This window comes from Lampris incognitus, chromosome 2, assembly GCF_029633865.1.
Source record: "Lampris incognitus isolate fLamInc1 chromosome 2, fLamInc1.hap2, whole genome shotgun sequence".
NCBI classification, from domain to species: domain Eukaryota; kingdom Metazoa; phylum Chordata; class Actinopteri; order Lampriformes; family Lampridae; genus Lampris; species Lampris incognitus.
Window position 1 is genome coordinate 139,719,635 of NC_079212.1, and position 21,330 is coordinate 139,740,964.

Genomic DNA, 21,330 nt, shown 5'->3' on the forward strand with positions numbered 1-21,330 from the left:
TATCATTACCATGTAGTAAACATTATACGGTGGTTTGATTTCACTGTGGGCTTATTCTTTAAGGATCTTTTATTTCACCGATTTCTTCTATTCTCTGTTGAAAAACAAAACAAGGCCAGAAAAAAAAGTGAAACTAAAACTAAGATGACACATTTAAAATCTAAAGTGTAGCAGCTTGACAGTGCAAAATGTAACAATGTACGTAACTGTAATGAATATGTTAACTGTATGTGTACATGGTGCAGGAGTGATATGGCTGAAAGTGAACAGTGCAGAATAAAGTGAGAAGTAAGCAATTTATGAGACAGAGAGAGAAAGAGAGCAAGAGAGAGAGAGGGAGAGGGAGAGGGGGGAGAGCAGGAGAGAGAGAGGGAAAGAGACAGAAAGAGAGTGAGAGAGACGGAGAGAGAGCGAGGGAGGGAGAGAGAGAGCAAGGGAGGGAGAGAGAGTGAGAGCGAGGGAGAGACAGAGAGAGAGAAAGAGAGCGAGGGAGACAGAGAGAGAGAAAGAGAGCGAGGGAGACAGAGAGAGAGAAAGAGAGCGAGGGAGACAGAGAGAGGGAGAGAGACAGAGAAATACAGAGAGGGACAGAGAGAAGGAAAGGGACAGAGAGAAAGAGAGTGAGAGAGAGAGAGCGAGGGAGGGAGAGAGAGCGAGAGCAAGAGAGCAAGGGAGGGAGGGAGGGAGGGAGACAGACAGAGAGAGGGGGAAAGAGACAGAGAGAGAGTGAGAGCAAGGGAGACAGAGAGAGCAAGAGAGTGAGAGAGAGAGAGCGAGGGAGGGAGAGAGAGCAAGAGAGTGAGAGAGAGAGAGCGAGGGAGGGAGAGAGAGAGCGAGAGCAAGGGAGACAGAGAGAGCAAGAGAGCAAGGGAGGGAGGGAGGGAGGGAGGGAGGGAGACAGACAGAGAGAGGGGGAAAGAGACAGAGAGAGAGCGAGGGAGGGAGGGAGGGAGAGAGCGAGGGAGACAGAGAGAGTGAGAGCAAGGGAGACAGAGAGAGCAAGAGAGTGAGAGAGAGAGAGCGAGGGAGGGAGAGACAGAGAAATACAGAGAGGGACAGAGAGAAAGAGAGTGAGAGAGAGACAGAAAGAGAGTGAGAGAGCGAGGAGGGAGAGAGAGAGCGAGAGCAAGGGAGACAGAGAGAGCGAGAGAGCAAGGGAGGGATGGAGGGAGGGAGACAGACAGAGAGAGGGGAAAGAAACAGAGAGAGAGTGAGAGAGACAGAGAGAGAGCGAGGGAGGGAGAGAGAGAGCAAGGGAGGGAGAGAGAGAGCGAGGGAGGGAGAGAGAGTGAGAGCGAGGGAGAGACAGAGAGAGAGAAAGAGAGCGAGGGAGACAGAGAGGGAGAGAGAGCGGGGGAGAGAGGGAGAGAGACAGAGAAATACAGAGAGGGACAGAGAGAAGGAAAGGGACAGAGAGAAAGAGAGTGAGAGAGAGAGAGCGAGGAGGGAGAAAGAGTGAGAGCAAGGGAGACAGAGAGAGCAAGAGAGCAAGGGAGGGATGGAGGGAGGGAGACAGACAGAGAGAGGGGAAAGAGACAGAGAGAGAGTGAGAGAGACACAGAGAGAGAGAGCGAGGGAGGGAGAGAGAGAGCGAGGGAGACAGAGAGAGTGAGAGAGAGACTTTTAACAATGCTTTAATAAAAATCACAAGAAAATTACAACACAAAGACCAACATGGTCAGTCACATCAGATTCACAGACTCTAAACCGTCTCAGGACATTCCTCAAGATCAGCTCATCATCCACAACACAGCTAAGTACATTTTTACAACGCCACGCGTTACCAAAACTTTCCGGATCATCCATCATTTTGAAGTAGCAAAAATCTACTTTCAAATGAGCCTTTAGCATTTTTACAAACACAAAAACAGCATCGTCATCCCCAGCTTCCTCCATTCTGTTTCTTCTGCTCAGGCCATCTTTGCACTCCCCAGAACGAAATGAAGAAGCTGGCATTTGGCCTTGTTTTTCCCGAGAGTACCCGCAGCCCAGAATGAACATGGGTTTGGAAAAGACCTCCCCCAAACAACCCAAAAACCTTTTCCAGTAATGTAAAAAGTGGCAGCAGTCGACAACATTCCATGAAACAATGAAAGGCAGTTTCACGGTTAGAGCAAAATGGGCCATCGTGGCTGACATCAGAATTAATAACAGAGACAAACCCATCAACAGCCACGATACCATGTGAGACCCTCCACTGCAGGTCTGCAGCTCTTTTGACCAATGGTGATTTATACAGCGCTCTCCACTCAGCACCAACACTGTCACTCAGACCTAAGGTGAGCCCTCCTTGGAGCGTCAGGTTTACCATTTAATTTGTCCCTGTGCAGAACTTTAACATACATTTTGTACACTGACCTTCCATTTGGACCCTGAAAAGAAAACACAGAGGGATTTTCACTTTTTAAAAGAGGTCCTGTACAGTCCTTAAAATCTGGGGACATTTTCATTGAAGGGAAAACATCCTTCTCATCAGGTCTAACAGAGCCATTATAATACTGGATCAATAGTGTCCGCTCACCACCTGCAAGAGCTTCCCTCCATTTATTAAGCAGCAGAGTGAGGACACGAGTTGATCTTAGTCCCAAGTGGGAGGCAAGAGGATCTGGATTGTCCATGTCTGGGCCTGCAAGCTGAACCACATGTCCCAGAGTCACCACGTTCAACACAGAACTGCCTCAGCAGAGTTGGCCCCACTTGACAGACTGCACTGAAATGGAAGCCATGTATGATTGGCTCCTGGAGCAGCCAAAACAAAGAGCCGTGTTGTCTCAGTCTCTCTTTGTTTAACAAATTCCACACCTTGAACAGCTCACAGTAGACATCAGGTAGGTCCTTGATGTTAAGCTGTTTCAAGTCCATCAAAACCAAAGATCTGTCCAGTCCCAGGCCACCTAGCTGACTCAGAATGGTGCAAGCCAGCGACCTCCACATTAACTCAGCAGGACCGTACAGAAACCTTTGCAGGAACTGGAAAAAGAAGGTAGCCCCCCTGCTGCTCAGGTGGATCAGGCCCTGCCCCACTTCAACCCTCGGCAGGTACAGCATACCGTGAGGCACCCAGTGCAGTTTGTCCCAGAAGAAGTCGACAAGAAGAGCCTGGCTCTTGGACAGCAGGTCTGGTGGGGGGGGGGGTCAACAACCGACAGGCAATGCCATAACATTGATGATATCAAGTTGTTGATGATCAGGACTCGACCTCTGTAGGACATCTCGGATAAAATCCACTTCCACTTTGCCGACCAATCTTTGACCTTTTCAAGGACATTTTCCCAGTTTTTAAGAACAATAGACTGATCCCCCAGAAACACTCCTAGATATTTCAGCCCCCCCCCTCACCTTCCAAGTCAACCCCCCAGACACATGGAACTTTTCCTCCAGTACACCCCCCAACACTGACAGCCTCGCTTTTGATCCAGTTAACCTTGGCTGAAGATATTAAGCCAAACTGGACGATGTCCCTCTCCAACATGTCAATATCCTGCTGACTGTTCACCAGAATTACTAGATCATCCGCATAGGCTGACGGTTTTAAGGGGGCACTGCAACCTGGGATAGTTATACCCCGAAGGTCAGATCTGAGTTTGTGTAACAATGGCTCAAATGCTAGGGAGTATAACATGCCCGAGAGGGCGCAGCCTTGTTTAATCCCCCTTTGCATTTGAAAAGGAGCACTCAAACCACCATTAATTTTCAGCAATCTTCTACCGAGCAATTGAAGTTCGGACAACGTTTAACGCCATAGGGTCCGCGGTGGTGTAGCGGTCTAAGCATCGGCTTTGTGTCGATGCAGTTACCCACTGGGGGCCGGGGTTCGCGCCCTGGTCTCGTCAGATCCGACTATGACCGGACTCGACGAAGCAGCAAGCGGCGCTGTCTTCGGGAGGGGGGCGGAGTCGACTTGTGTTCGCCTCCGACTCCCGCGAGTCTGCATGACTCACCGCCGGGCCAGTCGAAACCGCTCCGCTATCACAACACACCATCACGACAGTAAATCTGTCAAAATACATACCCCCCCGCGCCCCGCCAAAAAACACGACACAACGAAAGTTAGAAATCCGCTCAGACTTCACCCTCGCAACGAGCAAAGGAAGAAAATCTTCCTCTGAGCCATTAATAATTAGACTCTTCCTGCTTCTATAATTCCAAAACTTGGCTTGTCCCACTACAACGTTTAACAGTTGCCCTTTTCCCCACATCCTTCCTCTTGTACCCGGCGCCAAAGATAAAAGCAGTTTCATTCCACCTTCCGTCACAGTGCGAGAACATTGTAGCGAATTCGGGGGACAACGCAACCACAGGAACTGCCGCGGCCGGGAGGCGAACCCGCATCGCCCGCACCGCAGGAGACATCGCTAACCGCTCGACTAAAGGGCGAGACCCGCCATCCAGCGTGTCTTCTTATCCATGCACGTTACAATATCATTTGCAGAGCTTGGCAGAGCACTTGAAGTCTTTCACATCCCGCCTGAGACAATGAGTCATTGTCTCTGGCGGCTGACAGAAAGGACGCTTCACAGGAACAGTTGGGTTAGTCTTAGAGATGAAACTATTAACCGCCAGCGCCCCCTGCAGGATCCTCCACTGCAAGTCACCCGACCTTCTGTTCAGCGGGGCTTTACGCAGCACCCTCCACACTGGCCTTACGATCATCTGCCACTTCCAGCCTTGTTCTCCATATACAGTGTCCTCCCTCTCGCTCACTATTTTCTTATTCATGGCTACAACACAACATTTGTACAAGACCTTTCTGGCTAACAGCTAACATTCCATCTAACCTGTCCTTCAGTGTCGAGAGGGAGGGGGGGAAAGAGACCGAGAGAGAAAGAGACCGAGAGCGGGGGGGGGGGGGCAGAGAGAGAGGGAGAGACAGAGACAGAGAGAGAAAGAGACCGAGAGAGAAAGAGACCAAGAGCGAGGGGGGGGGGGAGACAGAGAGAGAGGGAGAGAGAGAGACAGAGAGATGTATGTGTGTGCGTGCGTGTGCACGCACGTGCGTGTGCGTGTGCGCATGCGTGTGTTCCCAGGTCTCCAGAGTTTATGTGTAGAAGGAAAATTCCACAGGTTTGCCAGTGGGCCGTGCGTGCGTGCGTGCGCGTGTGCGCGCGCGCCACAGGGAAGAAAACCGGGCCGTCTTGGAGCTCTGTAGTCCTGGCCGTCTCAGCAGGTTTTGCCATGTAAAAATAGACAATGCGAGTCCGCAGAGAATACATGTTTTCCCTTTCTATCCGATGCCATCTACCATCTGTCGGGAGGTATGTACCCACCCATTGTAGACACGGGCAGCTTGCTGCCATGTGATACTGGGTTTAAAAGCTTATGGCTCCCAGAGAGCGAGGGACACGCTATACAATTCCCCGCTGACCTCCACCCTCAGCGTATATCGCAATACCTGGGTAAGTTGAAAGGAATTCCTCTTATGTGTCTTTGAGCAGAAATTTGATTTTTTTAAATTTTTTTAATCACTCACAAACGCACCATTGAGTTATAACAGCGTAACTTTGGGTGGATCGCAACACAGCAGGGCTGACAAGATAACGCTTCACATGTGTATTTGCTCATACAGGCGCATCCTGAACATGTCGGACACAGAAGAAGCAGCGTATGAGTAAGTCATCCAGAACTTTGAGTCTGAAATTCATCAACAGACCTTTTGGTTGATACTGGCACAAATAGAAAAGAAAAGAAAAAGTTTTTGACAAAACATTTTTTGCCTGGCATTTCTTTTGCAGGGAACAACAAGGTAAGTTGATCCATCACTTTAGTCATCCAAGGTAATGCACAAAAATGGGTAAGCTGAGTCTTTATATTTCAGATACATATATATATATATAGATGGATAGATGGACAGATAGATAGATAGATAGATAGATATAGATGGATGGCTGGATGATAGATAGATAGATAGATAGATAGATAGATAGATAGATAGATAGATAGATAGATAGATAGATAGATAGATAGATAGATAGATAGATAGATAGATAGATAGATAGATAGATAGATAGATAGATAGATAGATAGATAGATAGATAGATAGATAGATAGATAGATAGATAGATAGATAGATAGATAGATAGATAGATAGATAGATAGATAGATAGATATAGATGGATGGCTGGATGATAGATAGATAGATAGATAGATAGATAGATAGATAGATAGATAGATAGATAGATAGATAGATAGATAGATAGACAGATAGATGGATAGATAGATAGATATAGATATATAGTGTCTACCTGCATGTTTAAAGGGACAAGTCCTCCCTGGGAAGGCAGTGAAAGCTAATGCACATCACTTTGCATCATGCACATGCATTGAAAACAACAAGGCTGAATCTAATGGGCACCACAGAGGCAAATCCAACAACATGTGTCTTGTGATTATGTAAGTTATGCATCAGAAATAACGTACTGCCATAGATGCTCACACCCTTATCCCATAAACACGTAAAGGGCAATGCCCTCGCATATGAGCTCCGATCTTCATCTCGCATGTGCTGCGAAGAAGAGGAAGACGGTGCTGATATGTATTTTTAGACAGAAAGAGGTGTTGAAACACAACAATAACGGCCGACGATCAAGCGGTGGGGCTGTGCTTTTTTTTTTCTTTTTCTGCCACTTTGTTACCTATTCTTTACATGCCGGGGCCTCCTCTCTAAACATTCCTGCTGACTTAACGCACAGCGCAGCTAAGCTCCTGGCTCCAGCCGGGAGCGGCACGTATTTTTGGCCTTGCCACCGTATAGCCGGCTGCTGTCCTTCGGCGTCGGGCCCTTCCGCACAGTACCTCCAAAAAGGTATCAGCTCTCCGCCGGACACAAAAGCCAGCCATTTCTATTTCTGCCCTCTTTTGGGGGGGGGGAGGGGAGAAGGGGGGGGGGTCAATTGACTTGGATGGTGGTCCGGGCCTGGTTTTCCCCATGTGGACTAGAGTGAAGTTAGTGTTAGAGAGCGATGTAGGTCAGGTTGTTGTGAATAGGCAGCCTTGGGGGGTATCGGTATCGGGCGCGCGATACCCCCTCGCCTCCCTACGCCGTGCAGAAGACCACTAGCTAGAGGTTTGGTTACCCCTGTTTGCAGATGGCAGAGTTAAGTGTTCCTCTCTGCCATTAAGAGGCTCTGTACCAAACCTCCGGCGTCAGTGGAAGTGGAGACGATACGGCGGAGGGCCGTATCACTTTCCTCCACTCGATACCCGCCTGGAGGGCCGAGGAGAGGAAGTCTGGAGACGAAGGAGGCCGTTTTTTTTGTTTTTTGAAACGGCGTCGCTCCTGAACGGAGTGCAGACAGAAGAAGGCGTGTACAGGTTGATAACAAGCTGGCAGAAAACAAGGCTTTGCTCCGGCGGTAGACTCACGCATTACTTCTAGCACAGTTGAACAGTATTCTGTTGGCACCCCTTTGTGTTTCCTTTTTCTTGTTTCGCTCAATTCGGCGACGTTTTTTTCCTCAACAATCCGAGCCAAAGGAAACTCAGGTCCACAGCTTCATTATTCTGACACCCGCCGTATCCAGTGAATGGCTCTCTTTGTTCCCAAACACCAGACATGTCTGCAAATGGCATCCGGGTGGCGTGGCCGTCCATTTTGTCGCCTACCAACACAGGGATCACTGGTTCAAATCCTCGTGTTACCTCCTGATTGGTCGGGCGTCCCTATAGACACAGTCGGCCGTGTCTGCGGGTGAGAAGCCAGATGTGGGTATGTGTCCTGGTCGCTGCACTAGCGCCTCCTCTGGCCAGGGGGAGAGGGGGAACTGGGGGGAATAGCGTGATCCTCCCACGCGCTACGTCCCCCTGGTGAAACTCCTCACTGTCAGGTGAAAAGAAGCGGCTGGCGACTCCACGTGCATCGGAGGAGGCATGTGGTAGTCTGCAGGGGGGGGGGAGCAGTGACCGGGACGGCTTGAAAGAGTGGGGGTAATTGGCCGGATACAATTGGGGTGAAAAAAGGGGGAAACCCCCCCCCAAAAAAAGAAAACAATTTTTTTTAAAAATGACATGAAGGCTACACACTGGCAGGCCCCCCTGGGTGTCTCCTGGTCGCCATCAAGGATCTCCACCTAGCAGTGCTGGGGGAGGTGCAGCGGCCTGCAGCACACAGACAATCAGCACAGGAAGGAGGACGAGTGCAGCTCTCGCTTAGACTCGAAAGATAAGAAAGGTTTGGTTTTCTCACCACAGTCTGTGGACAAGCTACAACATCCCTCATGGAAGACACACCTAGCTTAACACCTCTACCTCCGGCAATTTGTTTAAAGAACAAAGCCAATTCATTTTTATTAAAGATGGTACATTTTGACATCATGCACATGCACCTTTAAGGCCTCCCACTCGGAACGATGGAGCTGCTGAAGTTCCCTTTGCTTTCGATTTAACCGGCGCCAAAAACGGTTGCTTCGTGAAATTGAGTCCAAACAGCAGAGGGGTGCAGGCAGTGCTGTCATCACGTTGTCCTTCCTGAGTCTCCCACGTCTCCGTCTCCCACCGGGAGACTGACTGCTGTACTGACCCAAACTGCTTGCTTTGCACAGAGGAGGAGTTGGAAGAGGTAGCAGAGGAGGAGGAGGAGGAGGAGGAGGAGGAGGAGGAAGAGGTAGAAGGTAGTACTGCTTACGCTAATATCTGTTTGCATGTCAGCTGTAAGTCTGCATAACTTTGTCGGTATAAATGTGGGGAGGCTGTCCGGGAGTTCACTACCAAATCCAAATGCAAAATCATCACAAGACGACGTGTTGAACGATGTCATACCAATATGTACCGATGCATTATATAACTTACCAGTGCCAACGCATAGGCTAGCTTTGATTTACTTTATTTATGTAGATTAAAACGTTTTATGCATAAAAATGCAACACGGGACACTTTAAATCACGTGGAAATATTAAAGAAAAATACAATAAAGTGGAGAAAATATGAAAGAATATCAAAATAGAAAGGCGTGAATCAAAATGTGGGTACCTAAAGCTCATGCCGGTGCATTCCCCAGCTAAAGTAGACGATAGCGTTCAGGAGGCCTGCAGTATGCGAGGTACCGAACGAGTCCAATCTTGAGAAACAAATTGAATCTCCCGTCTTAAAGGCTCACTGCTGTGGTGTGGTGGTCGAACCTGTACTTTGCATTGAAGGTGCAAGGAGACATAGGCCTGTGTCCTTTGTTTCATACCACGTCTGTACTGGAGATGAGAAAGTAAGCTCTGCTACGCCTCAAATACAGCGGTGACTAATTCCCTTTTCCCGATTACATCTGAAGTCGAAGTTAGGAACCCATGTTTTGCGTTGGGCGGGGTACCCATGGATGCCTTCAGGTAACAGGGAAGATTAGAGGTGGTGATTGATGTAAAAAGAAAAAGAGAAGAAGAAACAAACAACAGCGGCAGACTGATGGGCAGGTTCTCTCATTCCCCCTTCTTGCTACAGCTCTGTCTTTCCCTCTGTCTCTTTCATGCTCTTTCTCGCTTGGCAGACTCACCAGCGCCACAACCAAAGTATGGGGACACACCTGTCTGCACGAGCAAGCCACACAATACCTCACTGACTGAAATGTGTTTTGATTCCACCGTAAATCGACTCTGAAAGAGCCTCTCTTTCCTCTATTTACTACTTTGAGTCACTGTAGGTGTCGTTGAGTTTTGCAGCATTTCTAATCCTTATTTTGCTCTAGTTGAAAATTCTTTATTTAGAGCACGTGCAGAGCATTTTGTCCCTTGAAATGTTTTACACAGAAGGAAAACGTATCAAATTCGGCTTTTCCTCAGGTTGCCTAAGCAAGGTCGCCCAAGACCATGACCTCGGTCTTAGCTGGTTAATTTAGTGCTTCCCTCCTACGCATCCAAGGGTCACGACGCTCTGACTCACACATCTTTTACTATATTTCCATCCAAAATGAGGTGCACGTTTTTGGAAAAGTGGATAAAAGAAGATGCGGCGCTTTCCACATAAGACGACTGAGTATTGTAGCGAAGAGGCTACCGCGTTAGAGCGGTGCCCTCCTGTTTTACCCATCAGGCACTGCGTTCAGATTGTCAGCTGTTATTAAATGTCTTGTTGTGGTGACCCACATCTATATATCGAGAGACATTCACCTAAGAGGACGGTGTACCTTTAAGGGAAGAGGCGAGGGGTCAGATAATGCACTTCCGCTTCCGGTTCACAGTCAGTTCAGCGTCGTTGTCGAACGTATGACATGCAAAGTTGGAGCTAGTAAACTACCTCGACTACGTCTACTCTCACGTCTCGTGTCTCGTTGTTTTCTAACTCCACATTGTGCGTGTTTTATGTGGTTTTATGCGTTTATGTGATACTATTTGGTGTGGTGTAAGTGTAGTTGTCATTCTGTTGTGTTGTGTAACTTTGGCACTGAAGTCCTGATCAACTTTGTCGTTCGGGTAGATCAAACCCATGTATTGCGTCGCATTCCCTTGAATTCCCGCCTCTGCGTGAGTTAAAGGAAGGAAACCGAGAGGTTCGCTTAGTCATTACTTCTACGTGAGCCACACCGGTGTCAGAAGTGGGATGGTGAGACCGCGAGGTCACCGGAAGCGCGTGCGCCCAGAGGCGTGAGCAGTGTCGGCGCCAGAACAAATCTGACGGCCGGGTCTACGGTTTCACGGGGCGGGGCATGAGCATTAGGGCTGTCAAATGTACATCCTATATTTGAATATTCTTCGATTGTGAATTTTTTTTTAATTAATTATTTGCTAAATTAACCTTCGAATGTGCGCTTAGAATCCTTACTCGTGCTCTGCTCTTTCCCCCGTTGTTTTCCACTCGCGCACAGACGCTACAAGCAGACAGAGGTGTAAAAACCCGGTCCAGAAAGTCAAAACCCTAACCGTGTCTTTACTCCACCCATGTACTAAACCATCAGATTGCACTGACTAGTTTCCCCAAATCAGCTGGTTTAATACATGGATGGAGTAAAGACACGGTTAGGGTTTTGACTTTCTGGACCGGGTTTTTACACCTCTGCAAGCAGACGGCGTGTTGCTGCAGCATCTGTCCTTTCTCTTTCTGCTGGTGTGGACTTGTTGTTTGGCCCACGAGAAAGCTATTTTCTTACATCCGTCACGATTTTACAGTTAGCTAGCTAGCTAGCTCAGTCGATTTTGCCACGTTTTTAAAGCGTCCTTTTCCTGTGTGTCACACGCAATGACCGCCTGAATGGACAAAATCACGCACTGATGTTCCGCTCCGGTGTCCTGCTAACCCCGCTCCTACACAATCACGACATTTAAGCATTTTATTTCATTGATTATTATTATTATTGTTGATTATGTATTTAAATGTGCTATGTGCATTAATTAATTTTAATTTTTACATGATGTTTAAGTACTAATTTTCACATCATCACTGGGTAATTGGCGGGGGGGGCACAACTTTCATTTGGGGAGGCGAGGCCCGGCCAATGCCCCCCCCCCGTAATCTTTTGAAAACGCAACTCCAGGGTCGCTGTCGCAGTGTTGCCAGATACACCTGATCGTTTCCAGCCCAAAAGCTGTCCAAAAACCGCCAGTGCACAAAAAAACCGCCCAAAATATAAAATCAATATTTAATTCAGTAATGTTATTTAATTGCCACACCATACACCATAAAAACAATGTACACTGACAGCCGAAGCACACACAAAATAGCCTTACTCTTATAACGACAAACTACAGCGCCGCAAACCACAGCATACCGATTTTAGGTGCTACCGCCACCCTCTGGACAACATATAAATACCGTGTGAGTCATCAAATGGCTTCGCCATGATGCTGCGCATCTCTCTACTCCTCGGGAAGCGGCAAGTCAGACAGAGCTGAACCAAACAACCACAGACAACTATCGTCTTTCATGTCAATGCAGCAACAATATATTGCGCTCAAATCTACGTCCCTCTGCAAAAGCACAAACACGCACAGAGCGCGTTCAGTGCGCCTTGTGGTGCAGTACACCCGGTATCGAATCCCGCACCGGGCAAGAAGATAACCGGTTACATTGGTGGCAGCGGTGGGATCCGGAAGTGTGCAGATCCTCAGAAGTCTCTTCGGAGCGCGGGAATAACAAAGCGCGAGGGCGCGCTTCCGGGAGAGGGTGACGACTGTAAACTACTAATAAGACACGTTAGCCCCTAGCTAACGGGTCTGACTCTTTAGCTGAGCGGTTGGTGATGTCGCCTTGTGGTGCAATACACTCCGTATCGAATCCCGCACAGGGCAAGAAAATAACCGGTTATATTAGTTTTTTTTTTTAATTGAAATTTGGTGTCTCCATTCAGCGTTTTTATTGTCTTCTTCCAACAGATGCTGAGGAGGAAAACGAAGACGGAGGTATTTTAACAACGAATTACAGAAAGCATCTGTGAAAAGTGAAAGGAAAAATCTTTTGGTTTTTTTCCGTAAATCTGACGGAATAGAACTCTTAACTAATTCTGTTTTTCTTTTTTCTTTTGTTTTTTGGTCTTTGCAGAAGAGTCAAAGCCAAAGCTAAAGTAGGTAAAAGCATATCCAGTTTAGTTCCAAGCTGAAGTAGATCCACCATTACAACTCTTACAGTATTTTCGTGCTCATTTTGTCCTCAGACCAGGCTTCGTGCCTGGCTTGGCAGCTCCCAAGATCCCAGATGGAGAAAAAGTGGACTTTGATGTGAGTGCATCTGGCCATAGATCCGACCTATACTGACCTCCAGTCAGAAAGGCGACTACATACAGGCCATTTCTTCTTCTTCTTTTCTCAAACTGCAGGACATCCACCGTAAGCGTATGGAGAAGGACTTCACTGAGCTCCAGAGCTTGATAGAAGCTCACTTCGAGAACCGCAAGAAGGAGGAAGAGGAGCTCCTTAATCTCACAGATCGTATTGTAAGATGTATATCCCCACCCCCACCCCCCTTTTTGCTTAGATAGCACATATGTTGCTCTAGTTACAACCCCAAGTAGGGGGTATCCAGGTGGCATGGCGGGCTATTTCATTGCCCACCAACACGGGGATCACTGGTTCGAATCCCTGTGTTACTTCCACCGTGGTCGGTGCCCACAGGCACAATTGGCCGTGTGTGCGGGAGGGAAGACGGATGTGGGTATGTGTCCTTGTTGCTGCACTAGCGCCTCCTCTGGTTGGACAGGGCACCTATTCGGGGAGGAGGGGGAATAGCGTGGTTCTCCCACGTGCTACATCCCACTGGCGAAACGCCTCACTATCAGGTGAAAAGAAGCGGCTGGTGACTCCACGTGTATCGGAGGAGGCATGTGGTAGTCTGCAGCCCTCCCCGGATCGGTAGAGGGGGTGGAGCAGCGACAGGGACAGCTTGGAAAAGTGGAGTAATTGGCCGGATACAATTGGGGAGAAAGGGGGAAATTTTCCCAAAAAAGAGAAAACCCCCAAGTAAAGGTGGCTTAGAATAGATGGCTTCTCTCACATGCAACAGCTGTACGTACATATGAGAGAAAAAGTGGGAAAAACTCGACAAGATAATGTTCACCATGAAACGTTAGGCTTTGGTGTGGGGTATTATAAACGCATGGACATGTTCAGATGTGCACAGGATTCTCTTTCTTTCCTCTTGGCCCGTGTTCAGGAGAAACGCCGGTCGGAGAGAGCTGAGCAGATGAAAATCAGGGCGGAGCGGGAAAAAGAACGACAAGCCAAATTAGCTGTATGTACACCGGCATGACAAGCTGCAAATCAGAGCTGAGTCACACCTGCAAATCAGTCCCCTCGTTTTTTTTTTCCCCCAACCTGCTCGTAGCGCCAAGAAACTGGGGTTTGCGTCAACATACATTAAAGTAAGACACCACGTGAAAGAAAGGTGTACCACATTGACCTTTCACACCTGCCCATTGCCGCTTGGCTGTCAGTGGTGGTGACCCCTTTATCACTAATCCAAGCAGTTTAAAAAAAAAAAAACTACAAATTATTCTGAAATACTGTCTGAAGGACTCGAACTCACACCATTGATTAAAACTCGTTCTGGCCACCAGGAAGAGAAAGCAAGGAAAGAAGAGGAAGAGGCCAAGAAGAAGGCGGACGACGACGCCAAAAAGAAGAAGATCCTCAGCAGCTTAAATTTCTCTGGATACAAGGTGACGAATTTATGAGAACCGGTGAGTAATGGACTGTGACGCACCTCTTATAGTAAGACTGACACATGGCGCATTCCTCGCCACAGACGCAGAACAAGGGTGGGACGAAGAAACAGACGGAGCGAGAAAAGAAAAGGAAGATTTTAAGTGATCGGCGTAAGGAGTTGAACATTGATCACCTGAGAGAGGACAAACTCAGGTAGAGAAAACACAACCGCCATAAGCCAGCAAACCAAAAACGTCCCCGGCACGTCCCCTATAGGTCCTCTCCCAACGTCCGGTTAATGTCATTGTGTAGGGTTTTTCTTACGTCACGGGGACGTTATTGCGGGGCGTCCCTGCAACGTCCCGTGGATATTACAGGGACATTAGGGTAAGGTCCGTCCCCGTGACGTCTCGAGGACATTACAGGGACATTAGGGTAAGTTCCGTCCCCGTGACGTCTCGAGGACATTACAGGGACATCGAGGGAAGGTCCTCTAGGCATCCCCGTGATGTCCCGAGGACATTACAGGAACATTAGGGTAAGGTCCGTCCCCGTGACGTCCCGCGGACATTACAGGGACATTAGGGTAAGGTCCGTCCCCGTGACGTCCCGTGGACATTACAGGAACATTAGGGTAAGGTCCGTCCCCGTGATGTCCCGAGGACATTACAGGAACATTAGGGTAAGGTCCGTCCCCGTGATGTCCCGTGGACATTACAGGAACATTAGGGTAAGGTCCGTCCCCGTGACGTCCCGTGGACATTACAGGGACATTAGGGGAAAAGTCTTCTAAACGTTCTCCTGGCGTCCCGGGGATGTTACTGCGGGACGTCCCTGCAACGTCCCGCGGACATTACAGGGACATTAGGGTAAGGTCCGTCCCCGTGATGTCCCGTGGACATTACAGGAACATTAGGGTAAGGTCCGTCCCCATGATGTCCCGAGGACATTACAGGAACATTAGGGTAAGGTCCGTCCCCGTGATGTCCCGTGGACATTACAGGAACATTAGGGTAAGGTCCGTCCCCGTGACGTCCCGAGGACATTACAGGAACATTAGGGTAAGGTCCGTCCCCGTGACGTCCCGTGGACATTACAGGGACATTAGGGGAAAAGTCTTCTAAACGTTCTCCTGGCGTCCCGGGGATGTTACTGCGGGACGTCCCTGCAACGTCCCGCGGACATTACAGGGACATTAGGGTAAGGTCCGTCCCCGTGACGTCCCGTGGACATTACAAGGACATTAGGGGAAAGTCTTCTAAACGTTCTCCTGACGTCCCGGGGATGTTACTGCGGGACATCCCTGCAACGTCCCACGGACATTACAGGGACGTTAGGGGAAAGTCCTTTAGACGTCCCCGTGATGTCCCGGGGATGTTGTGGGACATTCTTTGAGTGGAGACATTCATCACGGGGACGCTGATGTAATGAAAACCCTTCACAATGACATTTATCACACGTTCGGAGAGGACCTTTAGGGGACGTGCTGGGGACATTTTGCTGTTTGCTGGGAAGTTACAGCTGGACGGTTTGAAACATGTTTCACTACAAAACTAGTACAGTATGGCCATCCGGGTAGCATATAGCGGTCTATTCCGTTGCCTACCAACACGGGGATCGCCGGTTCGAATCCCCGTGTTACCTCCGGCTTGGTCGGGCGTCCCTACAGACACAATTGGCCGTGTCTGCGGGTGGGAAGCCGGATGTGGGTATGTGTCCTGGTCGCTGCACTAGCGCCTCCTCTGGTCGGCCGGACGCCTGTTCGGGGGAGGGGGACTGGGGGGGGGGTAGCAGGATCCTCCCATGTGCTACATCCCCCTGGTGAAACTCCTCACTGTCAGGTGAAAAGAAGCGGCTGGCGACTCCACGTGTATCGGAGGAGGCATGTGGTAGTCTGCAGCCCTCCCCGGATCGGTAGAGGGGGTGGAGCAGCGACTGGGATGGCTGAGAAGGGTGGGGTAATTGGCCAAGTACAATTAGGGAGGAAAAGGGGGGGGGGGAAACTAGTACAGTATATATCCATGCATAGCTTCTCTATCATAAAACTTACTAAATACGAGATATTTTTCGGTGTGGATTTTAGACTGTATCCAGTAGTAGCCACCCGTAACTTTCCCTAACCGGCTCATTTCATGTTCCCCACAGGGAAAAGGCAAATGAAATGTGGCAGTGGATGCAACAACTAGAGGCAGAGAAATTTGAACTGCAGTATAAACACATGAGGCAGAGGTATGAGGTAAGCCACTGCACATCAGAGTTCCCTCTCTCTTCCTAGCTGTGCATGCTAAGAAACAGGTACTGGAACGCAGGCCAAGGTAATTATGTTTAAAGTGCTGACACACCATGACCTGTAGACTTATGGAGAGGTTTCTGGCAAACTTTCAGCTCTAATGGAGTCGACAGCAACATAGGCAAACAAACATGCACCCTCATGTATGCATGTACACACACACACACATGCAAAAGATCTACCTGCTTACTTTCTTGCCAAGTTTCTTTGGATCTCTCAGAGCATTAATTCGCACTTCAAACAGCTGATCTGACAGGAGAATAATGAAAGGGGATCAGTCATTAGTCCAATTTTGACACATCAACATGTCGTCGTTTTGCCTCCCATCACCTTTCTCTCCACAGGTCACTGTGCTGAGAAACCGAGTCAGTGATCACCAGAAAAGGTAAGTCTGTCCCACCTGACTGTACAGTGGTATCACTATGGTACCAAAATCACCACAAATCAGCTTTGATATTTTGACACAACGCTTTGTTAACCAACGCAGAAACTGTGTAACAACACTGAGATTAAAGAACACGTATTATAATTATAATAACGATAATAGTGATCATAATTTCCATAATAATATCACTAACTGGTATTTACAATAGCAAACATCATCAACGTTATCAACCGCATCATCATCTTCATCATGTGATGGATGTAATTATGATTATTGCTCATATTTATATGATAATTTGAATCATACTGGGTGTGTGAAAGTACACTGTAGCTGTCCGTCCTAGTTTTCCTCTGACCCCGCGGCAGACAACAGTAATCCCCTGCCAAGATAGATAAACCTGAGGTCCACCGTGTGACCTCATCAAGTTTCCACCTCCTCCTGTTTCACCCCCCCCCCCCCACTTCATCCCCTCACCCACCGCCGCCATCTCCACCAACACGGGTCCCAGTTGTTCAGACAGGCTTCAGTGACAGTTGCTGGAGCCAACTGCCCCATAGCAGGGATAGGTCCTAAGTATACTGCAGCCAAAGTGGATTGGGAAAACAAAAGGAGACGGTAAGAAAGGTGTCTTAGCAAAGGGCAAGTCGAGGCATCTGCTAGACAAATGCACCAGCATGTCCGCAGACTGGGGGGAGAGACAGGCTATGACGGGGGCACGACAGCTGAGGAACACTTAAACTTCTGTCTGATGTAATTGCTGGTTATGCAGCTCTCAGTAAACAAGTGAACACTGCCTATTGGCATCCCAATAACGCCAGCCATACCGCCAGATCGCTACCTTCTGCAGGCTGAATTACAAAGGTTAGTACAGGGCTTTTTTTTCCTAAATAAATCTCATACGAAAACCCTTTATATCAACATGCCTACATGATTTAGCAAGAACTATAATGCCATAGTGTATTAAGCATGAGTCATAATGTCTTCAAATACACATGTGGATTAATCGGTATTTCAAGCACACATAAATAGTCTGCTTTTCTAATCCTTCCCCTAAACTATAAATGTAAAAGTGTCCCTTACAGTAAATCTATGAAATGCATTGGTTTATAGAGCTCTAATGCAATATCAGTTATATTACAGTAAAATATATTATATTACATTAATGCAATCTACTGCAAGTTGACAACTATGTCTATGCAACTATGATCGATGAAAACCCTGCGTACTGTTAAAACCATGCTGTAAAACAGAATATGGCTTGGAGAAGGGCACCTAGGAAACAAATTAAAAATGGCAGCATAATCATACTCGGATAGTATTTGATAGCAAATCCTCTCTCCATTGTGAACAGCTAATAAAAGCTTCCATTAGCTGTCCAACTCCTCCAGGACAACGGTGCCATTCGAGCACTCACAGCTAGCTACAGCTAGCTAAAACGGGCTTGCTGTTGCAGACATAGAACCGGTCATGGCAAATTACTTTTTACACAAATGTTCCTAATACCACCAAGACTAAAAAGGGGGGAAAAAAGGACTACATGACCATGAGGTGTGTGAACATAACTAAAGTGGAAATATACAGACTATAGCTATGCCCTGCAGGGTAGACGCTGTGCTACTTGGCATGTTCGAGCCGGCGTCTGCAGACTGCATGAAATTAATCTTTTCTTTGGCGATGTCTTTTTATCTAAACCCCAAGACTTCTGGGATTAATGGTCTACCAGCGTATTGAATGAAAACAACACGGACTTATAGTACACAACTGTAGGGCGACGGGTCTGTAAAGAAACAAGAAATCAAATTCCTCGGAGTGTAATTGCGTTTGATCACCGTTTTAAACAACAGTTAATAAGTAATGATCACTAAAGAACATGTGACTGGTAAAGGATTGCCATTCCAGCTAATGGCTCAGGATCATGCTACCTTTCCAGGTGAATCTCTGACTAGGGTGCCTGGCTTGATATAGTATCTGGGTTGATATAGTGTTTTGATGACAGTAAAGGCGACCGAATGAACTCGGCTAGTGGGGTCACCTGGGGTTTTGTATGTATTTTGTGGGACATAAATCCACCAAAGTAGAATAATATCTGCACAAGAGTTTGCAGAAATGTTGTGTTGTACTGTAATGGCCTGGGATTTCAAGGTCACAGTTGCAAATACTATATCATTAGACTGTTTCTCCAAATGGTGTCAGGAAGCCTTCTTGGGATTAAATGTGACTAAGAACCAAAGACATGTGTATTGACTTTAGATGTCATCCCTCCAACCTGGTTGTAAGGGGCCCAAGCTGGTAGGCAAGAGGAATCACGGGTCGTTTTTTCAAAAAAATAAGCTTTTATTTACCCAAAACCATTCCCCTGTGATAACAAAAAGCTCTGGGCCCATAAAGGAGGTCAACTAAACGGAACTTGACTCATATTGTGCCAAAGGAAGAAACTGAACATGAGAAACTGAACATAAACTCAACATACCAAACTGACCTCACAAACTGAACACAGGGGGGAACTTATATACTGGCTGGTCAGACCATTTTGAAAGAAAAGGGGTAACACACAGACAACAACCAAACTACAAAGAACAAAAAACAGGACAATTCTTCAATACATTAACCATTTGAATAGTACTCAAACCAAACCCTAACATATGCCAAAGAAACAAACATTATCTAAATTAAGAATAACACCCCCCGCCATGACATGGCGGGTAGTTGGTCGAGCCCAATTGGCCGCCCTGTATTTAACAGCTCTGCTCGGTGGAGTGCCTCTTCTGCTCAGGCCTGACGAGATGTCCTCCAGCAGTGACAACCAGCAGCGGCACCCCCAGCACTGGTAACTCAGCAACCCAAAATCAAAACAAAATAAACTGCAAATGTGTGGCTGCGAGCGCAGCCGTCACACTGGTCAACACCAAGATTATTGGTCAGGAGGTTGAAATTGTTGAGTCATGCAAGTACTTGGGCACTATAATTGATATCAAGCTGAACTTTGACTGTAATATCAATTTGCAATGCAAAATGTCTGTGGAAGCTGGCCAAGTTCGGGTCGGTTATTACGTTTTCTTTTATCGGCTGGTATATCTCTCTCTCAACCTTAAACAGAAAAATGCACTAACGAAGGTGATCAAGGTCTGCAGTAGCACCACGGCTACCCGACAGAAAAAGTCTGTCTGATTTATATAACAAGTGGATGTTAAGGAAAGCAGAATCCATCCTGTCTGACAGCACCCACCCCCTGCACCTAGAGTCTCAGACCTTGCCTTCTGGTTCCCGCTTCAAATACCCAGGAGTCAAAAACCAATAGATACAAACACTCCTCCATTCCCTCAGCCGTTTCACTGCTAAACTCCAATAGTAAGAGGCGATACCAGCTCCACCTTGATAAACACTATCAACACTTTTTATTGCTTTTCATTGGCTTTATTCTCCTCACGACATGATAGATTTATTCGTCTTGCGTGTTTGTTTGTTTAAATGTTGCCTCTGCTACACAACAATTGCCCCTCTGGGGACAAATAAAACCTACTTGCCTTGACTTGACAAATGTTTTCACGACTGGAATATTTGCAGGTAGAATTTAGTCCTCTTGGATGCGTGTGATTAACACCATGGTCAGAATGACTTACAGTAAAGGCGATGACGATATCATTTCAAAAGTTGTACCACTTAGCAATGAGGATTGCATCGCCGCTGTCACAGAGCTCAGACATTTACGTGGGACATAATAGGGGGCACTCTGCAGGGGTCTGGGTCAGGCTGCATGTAATAAAACACTGGGCGTTGGGGGTCTTTCTTCCCCCCATTGGTGGCATATTGCAGCTCTGCTCACCTCTCTGCTCTCTTCTCAGTTCTAAGGGCAGTAGGAGCAAGCGCGGCCTGAGGAAGTAGCCTCGCACAGCGACCTGAAGACCGTGACTTCACATCTTCCCCGAGTGGCGGAAATCCTTGCGTACATACCAACGAGCCACTTTGTTCCCAGATAAAATACTTGAGCCTCAGACTGCCGTGGCTAAAAAGAAAATAAAAGAACAAATTTTGAAGATTCATGGGGTTGTCTTGAAAAAGGTGTCCAGCGATGTGCATGTGGATTTTACTCTAGAGATGTAGCGGTGCGGTTAGGGTTTTCTGATAACAGCATGCAACAGTGTGTAACCGTTTTTGAAGTGTGCGTGTCTTGATTGTAAACTCGTGGTGTGTACTTCATTATGATGGCTTTGCTGTTTGGAAGGAGAAATAATTTGACAACAATGTCAACATGTCTTGACGCATGCTCAATGCAGGTAAGACAGTCAAAGAAGGTGGAATCGGTTCAACTGGATACCATGTTTACTGACAGATGCGTTTCTCTGAACAATGTCAGCCAGTAACATTTTGATGCAACACACCATGTGACTCCCATCATTTTTTTTTTGTTATGATGAAAAATAAAACTGTTCGAGTCTGAACTACGGCTGGTTCCTGTGTCCACCATTCTGCGATCAGACCACAAAACAACCCAGGGCTTCTGAGCTACATGTTTTACCTAAAATTAAATGTCTGAAAATATAAAAGTACAGTTTCTTGGTCTTTTGGTTCACCGGTTGCCCAGCCCTTAAAATACGTGAGAACTT

General features: G+C 47.4%; 1 protein-coding gene across 1 annotated transcript; it reads left to right on the forward strand.

Annotated features, from left to right (window-relative positions):
* Positions 1 to 12,291: 12,291 nt before the first annotated feature.
* LOC130106904 (troponin T, cardiac muscle isoforms-like) lies at positions 12,292 to 21,107 on the forward strand. The gene is made up of 10 exons (XM_056273216.1): positions 12,292 to 12,314; positions 12,454 to 12,475; positions 12,566 to 12,629; positions 12,728 to 12,844; positions 13,561 to 13,638; positions 13,964 to 14,065; positions 14,152 to 14,264; positions 16,197 to 16,287; positions 16,686 to 16,726; positions 20,569 to 21,107. The coding sequence occupies exons 4-10, from the start codon at positions 12,746 to 12,748 to the stop codon at positions 20,606 to 20,608; spliced, it is 564 nt and encodes a 187-aa protein (XP_056129191.1). The 5' UTR covers positions 12,292 to 12,314; positions 12,454 to 12,475; positions 12,566 to 12,629; positions 12,728 to 12,745; the 3' UTR covers positions 20,609 to 21,107.
* The last annotated feature ends 223 nt before the right edge of the window (positions 21,108 to 21,330 follow it).

Excerpts from the sequence above, each read along its gene's own strand:
- LOC130106904 (XM_056273216.1), top strand. The coding sequence starts at position 12,746 with ATGGAGAAGGACTTCACTGAGCTCCAGAGCTTGATAGAAGCTCACTTC. Across the intron at positions 12,845-13,560 it reads TTAATCTCACAGATCGTATT|GAGAAACGCCGGTCGGAGAG; the intron begins GTAAGATGTATA and ends GCCCGTGTTCAG. Across the intron at positions 13,639-13,963 it reads AACGACAAGCCAAATTAGCT|GAAGAGAAAGCAAGGAAAGA; the intron begins GTATGTACACCG and ends TCTGGCCACCAG.